General features: G+C 55.0%; 2 protein-coding genes across 2 annotated transcripts; both read left to right on the top strand.

Moving 5' to 3' along the window:
* The first annotated feature begins 4,376 nt into the window (after nucleotides 1-4,376).
* MANF (mesencephalic astrocyte derived neurotrophic factor) lies at nucleotides 4,377-9,140 on the top strand. Its single transcript, XM_027700873.1, has 4 exons — nucleotides 4,377-4,534; nucleotides 6,645-6,772; nucleotides 7,572-7,713; nucleotides 8,680-9,140. Exons 1-4 carry the CDS (start codon nucleotides 4,447-4,449, stop codon nucleotides 8,862-8,864), a joined length of 543 nt encoding a protein of 180 aa, XP_027556674.1. The 5' UTR covers nucleotides 4,377-4,446; the 3' UTR covers nucleotides 8,865-9,140.
* Nucleotides 9,141-9,510: 370 nt separating this feature from the next.
* Nucleotides 9,511-12,551, top strand: RBM15B (RNA binding motif protein 15B). The gene has a single exon (XM_027700850.1). The coding sequence runs from the start codon at nucleotides 9,511-9,513 to the stop codon at nucleotides 12,268-12,270; it is 2,760 nt and encodes a 919-aa protein (XP_027556651.1). The 3' UTR covers nucleotides 12,271-12,551.
* Nucleotides 12,552-12,756: the final 205 nt, after the last annotated feature.

Below are 12,756 nucleotides of genomic sequence, written 5' to 3'. Positions count from 1 at the left end.
TACCACCATGCCCACTGAGCCATATGGTGAAGTGTCACATCCACTCATTTTTTTGAACACTTCCAGGGATGTGATTCCACCACCTCCCTGGGCAGCCCATTCCAATGCTTAATCACCCTTTCAGTGAAGAAATCTTTTCCTAATATCCAACCTGGTCGTCCCCTAGCACAGTCTGAGGCCATTTCCCATTCTATTGATAGTTATGTGGAAGAAGAGGCAGACCCCCAGCTGGCTACAACCTCCTTCCAGGTAGTTGCAGAGAGCAGTAACTGAGCCCCCTTTTCTCAAGGCTAAACACCCCCAGTATCCTCAGCTGCTCCTTGTAGGACTTACTCTCCAGACCCTTCACACTGTCTTCAATCAGACCCTTTGAGTCTGTTTGCAGCCAGACTTACCAAATATTACATATTTTTTCATTCAGATAAAAAATATTCTTTTTATTCAGCTAAAAAATATTTATTAACCAAGCACAGGAAATAAAACCTGCATTTGGCACAACAAAAGGTGTGCGAAGCCCTCAGCTTTAAACAAGAGTTAAAAAAATATTCTAGATTCTGTTAAAACCAACAGAACAATATTTTCAGTGCAAGTCAAATACTTTATTTAAGCCAAGGCGACATCAGTCAGATTGAAATATAAATCCCATGTCCAAACACCTCTCCATATCTAAATAAGAAAACTTCAGCACAGTTTCAATATATGACTTGTGCGACTCACTCAATATGAATTTCATTATAAAGCTGATAAGAGGAGACACCAAACCTCTAGAAACTACTCTAACCTGGCTGATAAAATTCAGCCCTTCACACCCTCTGCATAAATGGGCCTCTATTTGTAGATGCCTCTTAACAAAGCATGGGCTCAGAGACACAGCATTTAGGAGGAAGAGGTCTGAGCTACAGGTCTCTTGACTGTTAGGAGAAGGTTCACATACCACTGCTTCCTTTTCACAGGCTTTACTGTCAATCCCACATAAATTAAATTTGGAATAGCAGATCTATTACACTTGAGCTTCTATTCAGCATTCACTCACAGCAGTACTGCATTCCCTTTTCCCAAACTAAACCTGGTTTCCCCTGCACCCTGACAGGACCTACTTCTTTATCCCCACAGATCAACCTCTTCATCCAACAGATTTGTGTTCTCGGACTGCAGAGCCAGCACAGGTCCAGTCCACACTGCAGCCTCACCATGAACATGCAGCTTCCTCCACTCACCTAACAAACCTCCCAACAACTCCGATCCCAGAGCCACCAAGCCCAGTAACGTTCCTGCTCACTCCAAACATGATTCCAAAACACTGACCAGAAGTCACTAGAGGTTTACTCCTCACTCACCCCCAAGCTCCAACTCTAAGTCTGGGATCATTCCCCAGCACAGTAACTCTCCTAATTCCCAGCACCTCCCTTTTTCAGTGCTCTTTGCATTTAGTTCATGCTCTGACCAAACTCAGAGCCAGACACTTCACAAGCACAGGGAACAAACGCAACCACCTGTCCCTCCCAGCGTCCTGCAGGTCCAGCAATGGAACGGACACAGCACTGGGACCTCCCCAGGAGAGAATTAACACTGTGTTCCATCACTAACTGTACAGTGTGGGACAGGAGTGGGAACCCTGAGCATTGGCTCCTGCACCCTCTGCATCTTCCTAATATCGATGTAAAACTCCACAGACATTTTGTCTATCTTGTTCTCACACACAAGAACTCATCCCTTTGTTCTTGTCAGATTCCTCTTTATTCTGATGAGTATCCTCCTGCAGCTGTAGGTTTAGCTCAAACATTAAAACGTGACAGTACAAAGGAGCTAAAGCTTCCTTAACAACTAAGAAGCTTTAAACAGTAACACCAGCCAACTTTTCCATCCAGAACTAAATCCTTAACCCAATCCTTTTTTAAAGGACAGCACTAGGAACCATGAATCTAGATGCAACTCCAAGAATCCTGAGCACATGACACTGCAAAAACATATCTGAGGCTCAGCCAGTGTTCTATTACCACTTACTGCTTACACGTTAAAGACCACATTTAAGAAAAAGTAAAAAAATAGGGTTTCAATTTTTCAATACCCCTCCAGCTCGAACTGCTAGCAGTCTGAATGTCCCAACAGCACAAGCTCTCCATCACTCAGGTTTCAGACAGAACAAATCCCTAATGCTCCAGAGAGACAGTGGCTGGAGGGTGATGGAAGGAACAGAGCCCCAGAAACCTCACCATGGATCAAAAAGAAGCAGAAGGTAAAATGAAGGCAATCCTTCCTAGCTGCTGGAACATTGGAAAGTAAACTATAAATAAAAAGGAAAAAAAAAATGGTTTTCTTTCAGACCCAATTGAGGATCCCATATTGAAATAGAGAGAGAAGCTCATTTCCCAATCCAAAACCAAATAAAATTGCTCCTATCCTGTCACACAGTCTGTTCTATAAAAATGTATAAAGCTCCTACTTTGTTTGAAGGTGTTTCATAACTGCACTACTTTGGTAGTTAAACTTCCTCCTTACTGTGAAGCTCCCAAATTCTCTTAATGCCAAATTTAAGCCCTACTTCCAATTAATTAATAAGCACTCTATCTCAGGGCTCTTTTGTCCACTATCCTGATAAGAAATAAAGGCATTTTAAGCCACCACTTCTCTGCACAACTAAGCAATCACCATGAGGTTTAGAAAAGCCAATATTCTTCCTAAAGTACACTGATATTGAGTAATTCTGGGAATCATTATGGACTGAATTAAAAATAAATAAAGAGAACAAGTCAGTAACATTATTACTGACCTTAATAAACAAATTTGGAGAGATAATAACATCTAGAAAGGCGCAAAACCACCTTTCTTGACAAACACCTGTGCTGTATTCACTCTGGCAAGACACAGTGTCCTAATTAGTGCTCACCTGCTGTGACCTTTGCTGAATCACGTGCTCCTCCTCGTCTCACCTCATCAGGCTTATCATTTGCAGCTGATGACCTGCAAGAACATTTTGATTAGACACTGAAAATTTCCCCACAGCTCCCACTATGGCTTTGCTTGGGGCAGGCACAACCAGGCTGCCTCAGGAGCTTTTCTGGGCCAAGAGAGCCCACCGAGCTCCATGTGGGGTCCCTTGCTGTAGCACAGGGCTGTATGACTTTGCCTCTCCCTTCCTTCACTGGAATGATATCCCAGACACACACAATTAAACACACAGCCCCCAGGGAACTATTAACAGATGTGTGTGTGTTCCTCCCCCCACCTTTGGGGCATTTCAGTTATAAGCTCACAGGGTTGAGGATTGTTCGAGGTAGTTCCCAGCACATCCTGTGAAGGCTTTGGGAACAGAGTGGGAATCACAAAAGATTTTCAGTTGGAAGGGACCCCAAGGATCAGCAAAATCCAACTCCTGGTCCTATACAGGATAACCCTGAGAATCACACCGTGTGCCTGAACAAAAGGTGATTGGCCCAGTGACTGGGATATTAAGTTGGAATTTAAAAAAAATAACAGTAATATTTTCTTTTTACTTGACCCTGCAAAAACATCCACCCAAGAAGCCAGACACAAGCTGGACACTGGTTGTTATTTTAACCTCTCAGCTCTCAGCTATCCCACCTCAAAGCACCCAGTCCTTGGACCTCACAGGGTGTGCCCAAAGCCACTGAGCCCATCTCTGCCTGTCCCATCCCCTCACAGGACACATAGTCATAGAATCACAGAATGTTAAGGGGCTGGAATGGACCTTAAAGACCATCTAATTAATACAACCCCCTGCCATGGGCAAGGGACACCTTCCACTAGACCAGGTTGCTCCACATCCCATCCAACCTGGCCTTGAACGCTCCAAGGGATGGGGCAGCCACGGAGAATGGGCAGCTCGTGCCAGGGCCTCACCACCCTCACAGGGAAGAATTCCTTCCTACTATCTCACCTAAACTTTCCCTCTTTCAGTTTGTACCCATTACTCCTTGTCCTAACTCTATAGTTCCCAACGAAGAGTCCCCAAGAGCCACTCACCCAGCAGCTCCTCTGCCCTCCCTCCCCAGAGAGATGCAGACACGACCCCACTCACCGTGCGGTGCCACGGAGCCTCACACAACCCCTCTCCCCGCGGTGCTGCCCCTCCCGGGCCCGTGAGGCGGCCCCGGCGGGCGGTGCCTCAGACCGGGCCGGCCCCGCCCTCCCGCAAGTGTGAGGACCTGCCCCTTTCCAAGATGGCGCCCGCGGGCCGCCCTCAGGCAGCGCGTGCGGACGCTTTTTCCCTTAACAAACATGGCGGCGAGGGGAGGTGGGTCCCGCCACCCGCACCCAATCAGCGGCCGCCAACTCTCCCGTGGAGGTGGTGGCGCGGCCAATGGGAGCGCGGAGCGTGGCGGCCGCGCGGGGAGCGGGCCAATGGGGCGGCGGCGGCGGGGGCAGGCGGCGCGCGGCGGCGGTGCCTGGGGTGCCGGGGCGGCGGGCGCTGCCGGGCGAGGCGGGATGCGGGCGGCCCACGGGCTCTGCGCGGCGCTGGCCCTGCTCCTGCTACCGGCCGGCGGCCGGGCGCTGCGCGACGGGGACTGCGAGGGTGAGTGCGGACGGGCCCGGCCCGCGGGCACGGCGGGGGACAGGCCGCTCCTCGCCGCCGCCTCCCGCTGCCCGGCCGGCCCGCCCGACGCGAGAGGCCGGGACGCGGAGCAGCCTCGGGGCTGTGACAGCCCCGAGCGACAGCCCTCTCGCTGGGGCCGGGCCGGGCCGGCGGAGCGGTGCCTCCCGCGGCACGAAAAGTCTCGGAAGTCCGGGCAAGTGCGGCCGGGCCGGGCCGGGCGATGCTCGGGGTGCCCGGTGCCGGGGCGGCCCGCGGGGGAGGCGGGGCGGGGCTGCCGGCCGTGCCCCTCGCGGGACGGGACCTCCCTCCCGGGGGCGCTGCGCTCTGCCGAGAAGTTGCCGGTTCCTCTCAGCGGGGTCAGCGGTAGCGCAGAGTCCCCAGGGAAAGGGAGCCCGACCCCGGGGATCTCCAGGCTGGGTGATCGGCACTGTCGCAGCTCGCCACCCGCGGGCAGCGCTGCCGGCCGGATGAGGTGACCGGGGCAGGGAGCAGGAGAACGCCAGAGCGGTTACTCACCGGGACTCCCTCTTACTCATCACACTTAGTTCACCCAGCGCCTGCTGGAGTGCTCCGAGTATCCTCGGTGCGCGCAGCCGGGAGCAGCTTATCTAAATCAAACCGGGCCCTCCGTGTACCATCGGAGTACAAACGCCTCGGGGGTGAAACCTGTTGAGCTGCACAGCAAATTAAACTGCTCTTGCGCGAACTGAACATTTCCCAGGTGGAGCAAGAAGAACTCGAGGTGGGGCCATAGTAGCTGGTTGGGAGTTTGGGGTACTGACACCTCCCCTCCTCTTTATAGGGAGAGCAACAATAAGACAGGAGGGGGGGAGAAGTCGGTAAATCAAAACTTCCAACTGCTGTCCCAGCACTCGGCTGGAAACTTGTTTCTACTGTATTGTGGCCACTGGTGCCACTGCCTGCAGCAGCTTTGTTCTTCCCAAGGTTTTCACTTCCCAACAGCACAGAGTGGACATCAGTGCATGTCTGTGCCTAGGGACAGGCTGGTGTGAGGTAAACGAGGGTGTGTATGTATACAAAAAGATGTTTTCCTACATGGCTTGTAATTCCAGTTTTAATATAATGACAGTAAGTTTCTACTTGGTTCCATGGTGGCCATACTCCATTTCCTGTACTGCCCAATTCCCATGCCATGCCATGTGTTCAGAGTTGAATACAAGTTGCTAATGACAGTAACATTTGCCAGACTCTTCCTGTTGTGGTAAACAAATCCCATAAAAGACATAACTCATACCTGTTCCTCGGAGGCAGGTCTATGCCTGGCACTTGTCTCACACCGGGAAGGGGTGAGAATCCCCAGGTCCTGCTGGGAATTGGTGGGGCTGCAGAGCTCTCAATCCAGGTGATGCTGATGTCCACAGGCAAGTTGTGAGCAGCGGGATGACCAGAATTGGACCCTCTGGGTGTCCCTCAGTCACCTGAAGGCACAGATCCCACAGGCTGTCTACCTTCCTTCCCAGCCACACAGGGCTGCTGTGCTTTGGAATGTGTGCAGAGCGACTGCTGCCAGGGGAAGGAGTGACTGAGCTGTACAGCCCTTCCCTCAGGCAGGAACCTGGATCCGTCCTCTCAGATGCTGCTGCACTTGTGGAAGTTGCATTATGTTTAAGACTGTTCCCTCCTTCTGTCTGAAAACGCGTCAGAAGCTTGTGGAAATGAAGAGAGGAGACACGTGCCACGAGGACACAGCGTGGGATCAAAAATTCCTTTTTCTCTTGGACATAGTTTCAAGTGAAGCAGCTGGGTAATCAGTGATACTGAAATCAGCACATGGGGAGTCTGCAGGATTATGTACAGAGTTGGTTTTCTGCCAGCACTGGGTTTGAAGACACTTGCATGGATCTGGTTTCTCAGGTTGCCACAAACCCACCAAAAATATCAGGGTCTGTTATTGATTCACATGTGCTCTAAAAGATGTTCCGAAACATGGGTGACGTCATTGACTTATAATGCAGCTTCTAAAAGTTCTGTTCTCCAGATCCCTTATTCCATTTCCCTACAAACGTCCTCTAGGAGCTGCCACAAGATTACTGCACTGGCCAATAACTCCATCCATCTTCCCTTCCAGTGTGTGTCACGTTCCTGGGAAGGTTCTACCAGAGTTTAAAGGACAATGACATCGAATTCACACCTTCCAGTATTGAAAAGGAGCTCTTGAAATCCTGCAAAGAAGCAAAAGGCAAAGAGAACCGCCTGGTAAGTAGTGGTAGTTGATGATACTTGCCTCCTGAGGGAATAAGTTGTAGGATACTTGGCAAACAAGGGGAAACCAGTGCCTCTGCGTTTATGATATAGCTTCACAAGGGCTGTTTGTCCTGCTTCTGTGGCTACAATTGGTCCTGTATTTTTTATAAGAGAGGACTTGAGGAATTTGACCTCTTCCCCTTAAAAAAAAAAAAAAAGATAAAAACCCCAACCTGTCTACAGACATCAGACTGGCTGGCCTTGTGTCTCCCTGTTACTGAAGCACTGGGGATTACAAAGCTTTTATTTGCTGTAGGGCTTCCCTGTCCCTTAAGCAGAATTTGGGGTGCTGTATATAAGCTGCTAAAATATTTATACTCTCTGGCTGTTTAGCTGCAAACTAAATTAAGGAAAACCAACTTGCCCTAACTAAAAGCTGAAGGCAATCTGTGAATGAAGAGCCCCAAGGAAAAGGCCCTGAACTAAAGGCACCATCAGACACAGAGAGGGGAAACACTTCAGGGAGTCTTTTCTCCTTGAAGGAAGAAGACTTTATTCTTAATCCAGTTCAGTTTTCATAAAGCTGAGAAACAAGAGAACCAGTCTGGGCAGCTGTAAAAGCAGTGAAATGGAACACACCTGCTCAGTACCCTGGGTTCAGAGTTGGGCTCCATTTTCCATCTGTAGTGGTCACTTGGAGAGCTTCTGTAACAGCAAACATCCAGCTGCCAAAACAAGTGAGGGGAGGGATAGCACTCTCCTGTTAAAAGCCTTTTCCCATACAATCCCATCACTCTTATCTTCCCTCTAGTGCTATTACATTGGGGCCACAAGTGATGCAGCCACCAAAATCATTAATGAGGTGTCAAAGCCCATGAGTCATCACATCCCCGTGGAAAAGATCTGTGAGAAGTTAAAGAAGAAAGACAGTCAGATCTGTGAACTAAAATATGGTAAGTTGCCAGCACAAGGGGGAGTGCCCATGCTTTTCTGGGGTGTGGATCACTGGGGTAAAAGCCAGCAGCATGCTAAAGCTACTCAGCCCAAAATTCTGTAGCCTAGATAGGTTGTACAACCTGGGTTGCTCTTCGTGAATATCCTAGAGAGTTTTATGTAGGTACTCAGGTAAGATTGTTGGCTGCTAACCCCTCTTAGCTTCTGCCAGGGACTCTGATCTGCCCTGAAATAACTAACTCCCAGGTGTATCAGCTCTCCTGTGCTCACACTGCTGTTGGGAATATCCTGCTTGGGAGGGTGTGTGGTACAGCCTGTCCTAGGGAGCAGGCAGGGGCGTCGCTGTGGCTGGGACTTGAGCCCTTGGCTGAGCTCTGCAGTTGCAGCTGCTCTCCTGTTTCCAGCAGCAGGGAATGCTGCTTTCTCACCTCCTCTGGTGTCTGCTCACAGCATTCCACACTCTATTTCTCACAACCTTCCTTGAACTCTTGCGTTCCTAGATGACTCCTCTTCCTGAAAAGACTAATATGAAGAGCAGGCATGGAAATACCTCCTGCTGCTTTCCTATATCTCTGCCCTTACATGCCCTGGAGACACCCCTTGGATTGTGGGTCTTTATACCTCTCGCTTCTGTTATGTCCTGTTGCTTCCTAAAAAGCTTTTTTGTTGTTGTCACTTGCTTATCTTTCCTCTAAAATCACCCTGCTACCTTTCATTCATCCAGTGGAAGAGAGAAGTGTCACTGCTGATATAATAAAGGGGCTTTCAGGGCTATTGTGGAAGATTTACATCGAAGCTGCAGCCAAGCATTCTGGCTTCTAATAACGACTTTTAGCGTTAAGAGCATTACTGCTATCCAAAGCCTAACTTAGGCGTTCCTCCCACCCCCGGCACCTCTCCCTTTCTCGGGCTGTGACTTCCCTGCCCCCTCCGCGTGTCTGAGTGCGGCTCTGCTCTCCCCACAGACAAGCAGATCGACCTGAGCACGGCTGACCTGCGCAAGCTGCGCGTCAAGGAGCTGCGGCGGATCCTGGACGACTGGGGTGAGGTGTGCAAGGGCTGCGCAGAGAAGTCTGACTTCATCCGCAGGATCCACGAACTGATGCCCAAGTACGCGCCGAGGGCAGCCGGCGCCCGGGCGGACCTGTGAGGGGCGACCCCGGGGCTCTGAGGGGCGACCCCGAGGTGACCACGGGGCTCTGAGGCGTCTTGGAGGGGCGATCGCAGGGCACTGAGGGGCGATCCTGGGGTGACCCCGGGGCTCTGAGGGGCGATCCCCGGGCTTTGAGGGGCGATTCTGGGGGTCGAGACCGGGGCTCCAAGGGGACTCTGAGGGGCGATCCCGAGGTTCTGAGGGGCGACCCCGGCCCCGCGCTTTGTACGGGACGTTCATTAAAGTTCGCCGGTGTGCACCGGGCGGAGCCGTGCCGTGTGACGTGATTTCCGGACACACCCGCGCACCCCCATCCCCTCCCGCCCCGCCTGATCCCGGCATTCCCCCCTTGCCCCCCTCCTCTCTCCCGCTGTTCCGGCGGGTCCGGCCCCGCGCGCCCCCTCAGCCCGCGCGGGGGGCGGAGTCTCGCCGCCCTGCCCTGATTGGCCACCCCGCCCGTCGCGCGCAGGCGGCGGGAAGCGCCGCGTGACGTCACGGCCCCGTGACGCCGGGCTGCGGCGCGGCGCGCGCGGAGCGATGACGTAGGGCCCGCGCGGCGCGGCGGCCGGAGCCGCCTTCGCTCCCTTTTGTCCAAGATGGCGGCGGCCGCCGGAGGCGCCTCCTGAGCCGCGGGCCCGGCGCGATGAAGCGCGGCAGCGACCGCGACTCGAGTCCGCCGGGGGCCGCGGGCGGGCGCGCCGCCACCGCCGCCAAGCGGCCCCGCGACCGCGACCGTGAGAGCAGCAGCCGGCGCGGCCCGCACCGCAGCTCGGGCGCCTCCCGCAGCAACCGGGACAAGTCCACGCCCGGCGGCGGCGGAGGCGGCGGCACCACCACCACCAGCAGCGGCGGCGGCGGCGGAGGCGGCTCCAGCTCCCGCAGCCACCGCGGCGATGAGCGCGCCGGCGGCGGCGGCGACTCGAACCACCGCCCGGCGGGCAGCGGCTCGGCCTCAGGCGCCCGCGGCGGCAGCCAGGCCGCCCCCTCCTCCTCCTCCTCCTCGTCCTCCTCGTCCCGGGCGCTCGGCGTGCCCAAGGCCAAGGCGCTGCCGGGCGCCGTGGTGGCCCCGTCGCTGCTGCTGGCCGGGCCGCCGCCGGGCGCTGCGCCTTCGCTGCTGCTGGCGCCGCTCGGGGGCTCGGCCGGGCTGGCCGGGGAGCCGCCCGGCTCCTGCGAGTACAAGACGCTGCTGGTGAGCGGGCTGAGCGCGGCCCTGCCCGACCAGCTGCTGGAGGACGGGCTGTTCCGCCTCTTCCAGCGCTTCGCGGGCGGGGGCGCCGGGGACATCAGTGTCAAGCTCTCGCACACGCCCGAGCTCGGCCGCGTCGCCTACGTCAACTTCCGACACCCCGGGGATGCCCGCGACGCCCGGCGGCACGCCCGCGCCCGGCAGCTGCTGCTCTACGACCGGCCGCTCAAGGTGGAGCCCGTGTACCTGCGCGGGGGCCGCCGCAGCCGCACGCCGCCCCCCGCGCCCTCCCCGGAGCCGCTGGGCTACCTGCCGCCCCTGCACAGCGCATACCAGTACAAGCAGCGCTCGCTGTCGCCGGTCACCAGCCCCTTGCTGCGGGAGCCGCGGCCCCGCCATGCTCATGCCGCCGCCGCTGCCTTCGCGCTGGAGGCAGCGGCCATCGGGCTGTCCCGGGAGCGGGAGCGCGCCCTGGATTACTACGGGCTGTACGACGAGCGCGGCCGCCCCTACAGCTACCCCATCGTGGCCGAGGAGGACCTGATGCCCGAGGATGACCAGAGGGCCACCCGCAACCTCTTCATCGGCAACCTGGACCACAACGTGTCGGAGGTGGAGCTGCGCCGTGCCTTCGAGAAGTACGGCATCATCGAGGAGGTGGTGATCAAGCGCCCTGCGCGCGGCCAGGGCGGCGCCTACGCCTTCCTCAAGTTCCAGAACCTGGACATGGCTCACCGGGCCAAGGTAGCCATGTCGGGCCGCGTCGTGGGCAGGAACCCCATCAAAATCGGCTACGGGAAAGCCAACCCCACCACCCGGCTGTGGGTGGGGGGCCTGGGCCCCAGCACTTCCCTGGCCGCCCTGGCCAGGGAGTTCGACCGCTTTGGCAGCATCAGGACTATTGACTACGTGAAGGGCGACAGCTTCGCCTACATCCAGTACGAGAGCCTCGACGCCGCCCAGGCTGCCTGCGCGCAGATGAGGGGCTTCCCCCTGGGTGGCCCGGAGAGGAGGCTCCGAGTGGATTTTGCCAAAGCAGAAGAGACGAGATACCCGCAGCAGTACCAGCCTGCGCCGCTGCCCGTGCACTACGAGCTGCTGGCCGATGGGTACAGCCGGCACCGGAGCCTGGAGCAAGACTTGAGGGTGCGGGATAGGACTCCTCCGCACCTCCTGTACTCGGACAGAGACAGGAGCTTTGTGGAGGCAGACTGGGCCAGCCCTGCCAAAAATGCCGAGCGCAGGAACAACCTGGAGAGCTACAGCCGGTCCGTGCGCAGCAGGAGCGGGGAGCGCTGGGGTGGCGACAGCGACCGCAGCGTGCCCAAACCCTGGGAAGAGAGGCGGAAACGCCGGAGCCTCTCCAGCGACCGTGGGAGGACTACTCACTCGCCTTACGAGGACAGAAGCAGGACAAAGGCCAGTGGGCCAGCTCTAGACCGCAGCCCTGACAGGGCTCGCAAGGAGAATCACACTACAGAACCTGGGGCCGAGAAAGAGCAGAGCAACTCCCTCCAGAACAATCGCCACACGGCTGAGGAGAAGCCCCATCGCGAGCCATCCGATGCTCCCCAGCCCAAAAAAAGGGACAGCGAACGCAATCATCGAACTGGTGAATCGGAATCAAAAACTCACGAGGAGCCAAAATCCGAGACCAAAAAGCTAAAGAATTTATCAGAATATGCTCAGACACTGCAGCTTGCTTGGAATGGGCTTCTTGTGCTAAAAAACAGCTGCTTCCCCACCTCTATGCACATCCTGGAGGGAGACCTGGGTGTCATCAATGGACTCCTCAAAGACCATTCGTCCGGCGGGAAGTTGACGCAGCTCAAAATTGCGCAGAGACTCCGGCTGGACCAGCCCAAGCTGGACGAAGTCACCCGCCGCATCAAACAAGGCAGCCCCAACGGCTACGCCGTGCTCCTGGCCACCCAGTCCGCCCCGGCAGGGGCAGGGGCCGAGGGGACCTTCCCTGCTGTGGAGCCTGGCTTGCAGCGACGGCTTCTCAGGAATCTGGTCTCCTACTTGAAACAGAAGCAGGCTGCTGGGGTTATCAGCCTGCCCGTGGGAGGGGCGAAGGGCAGGGACAGCACAGGCATGCTTTACGCGTTCCCTCCTTGCGAGTTCTCTCAGCAGTACCTCCAGTCAGCACTAAGGACATTGGGGAAGTTAGAAGAAGAACATATGGTGATAGTTATAGTCAAAGACACTGCCTAGCCCACACTGTCTTTTCAGATTCCATGTTTTCTTTGTGTGTCACACAACCCAGTTGTTTTTAAGGCTGATCATTTTGGCTGAGGCTCAAAACACCTCGGCCAAAGTGGTAAGATTTTTAGTTCCTAATTAATTTTAATACCTATAATATCTATTAAAATTTTAAATAGAGCCCATTTTATTCGTTTTTAATATGTGACACTGTCCGCTGTTGTTCTGTATTTTTATTTTTTAACTGTATGAAAAGTTGTCAGTAAACCCTTGTTCACTGATGGATTTCTAAACTTGTGCGGTATCCGAGTTCTTACAGCCCAGGAAGGGCCAGTTCCCTGTGCAGGAGCATCCAGGTGAGGCCCCAACTTGGTTCAGTTTCTCAGATCCCAGCCTTCTGCACCTCCTTCATCTTTATATGTGTCCTTCAAGGTGGGAGGGGAAGGGGGTTCTTTGTGCTGCATGAGAGACTCAAAGGTTGGTTCTCTTATTTTTTTC

Source organism: Neopelma chrysocephalum, unplaced genomic scaffold (genome assembly GCF_003984885.1).
Source record: "Neopelma chrysocephalum unplaced genomic scaffold, ASM398488v2 Primary Assembly neopelma1_147, whole genome shotgun sequence".
In the NCBI taxonomy this organism is placed as follows: Eukaryota; Metazoa; Chordata; class Aves; order Passeriformes; family Pipridae; genus Neopelma; species Neopelma chrysocephalum.
This window is presented reverse-complemented; position numbering and strand designations above follow the sequence as displayed.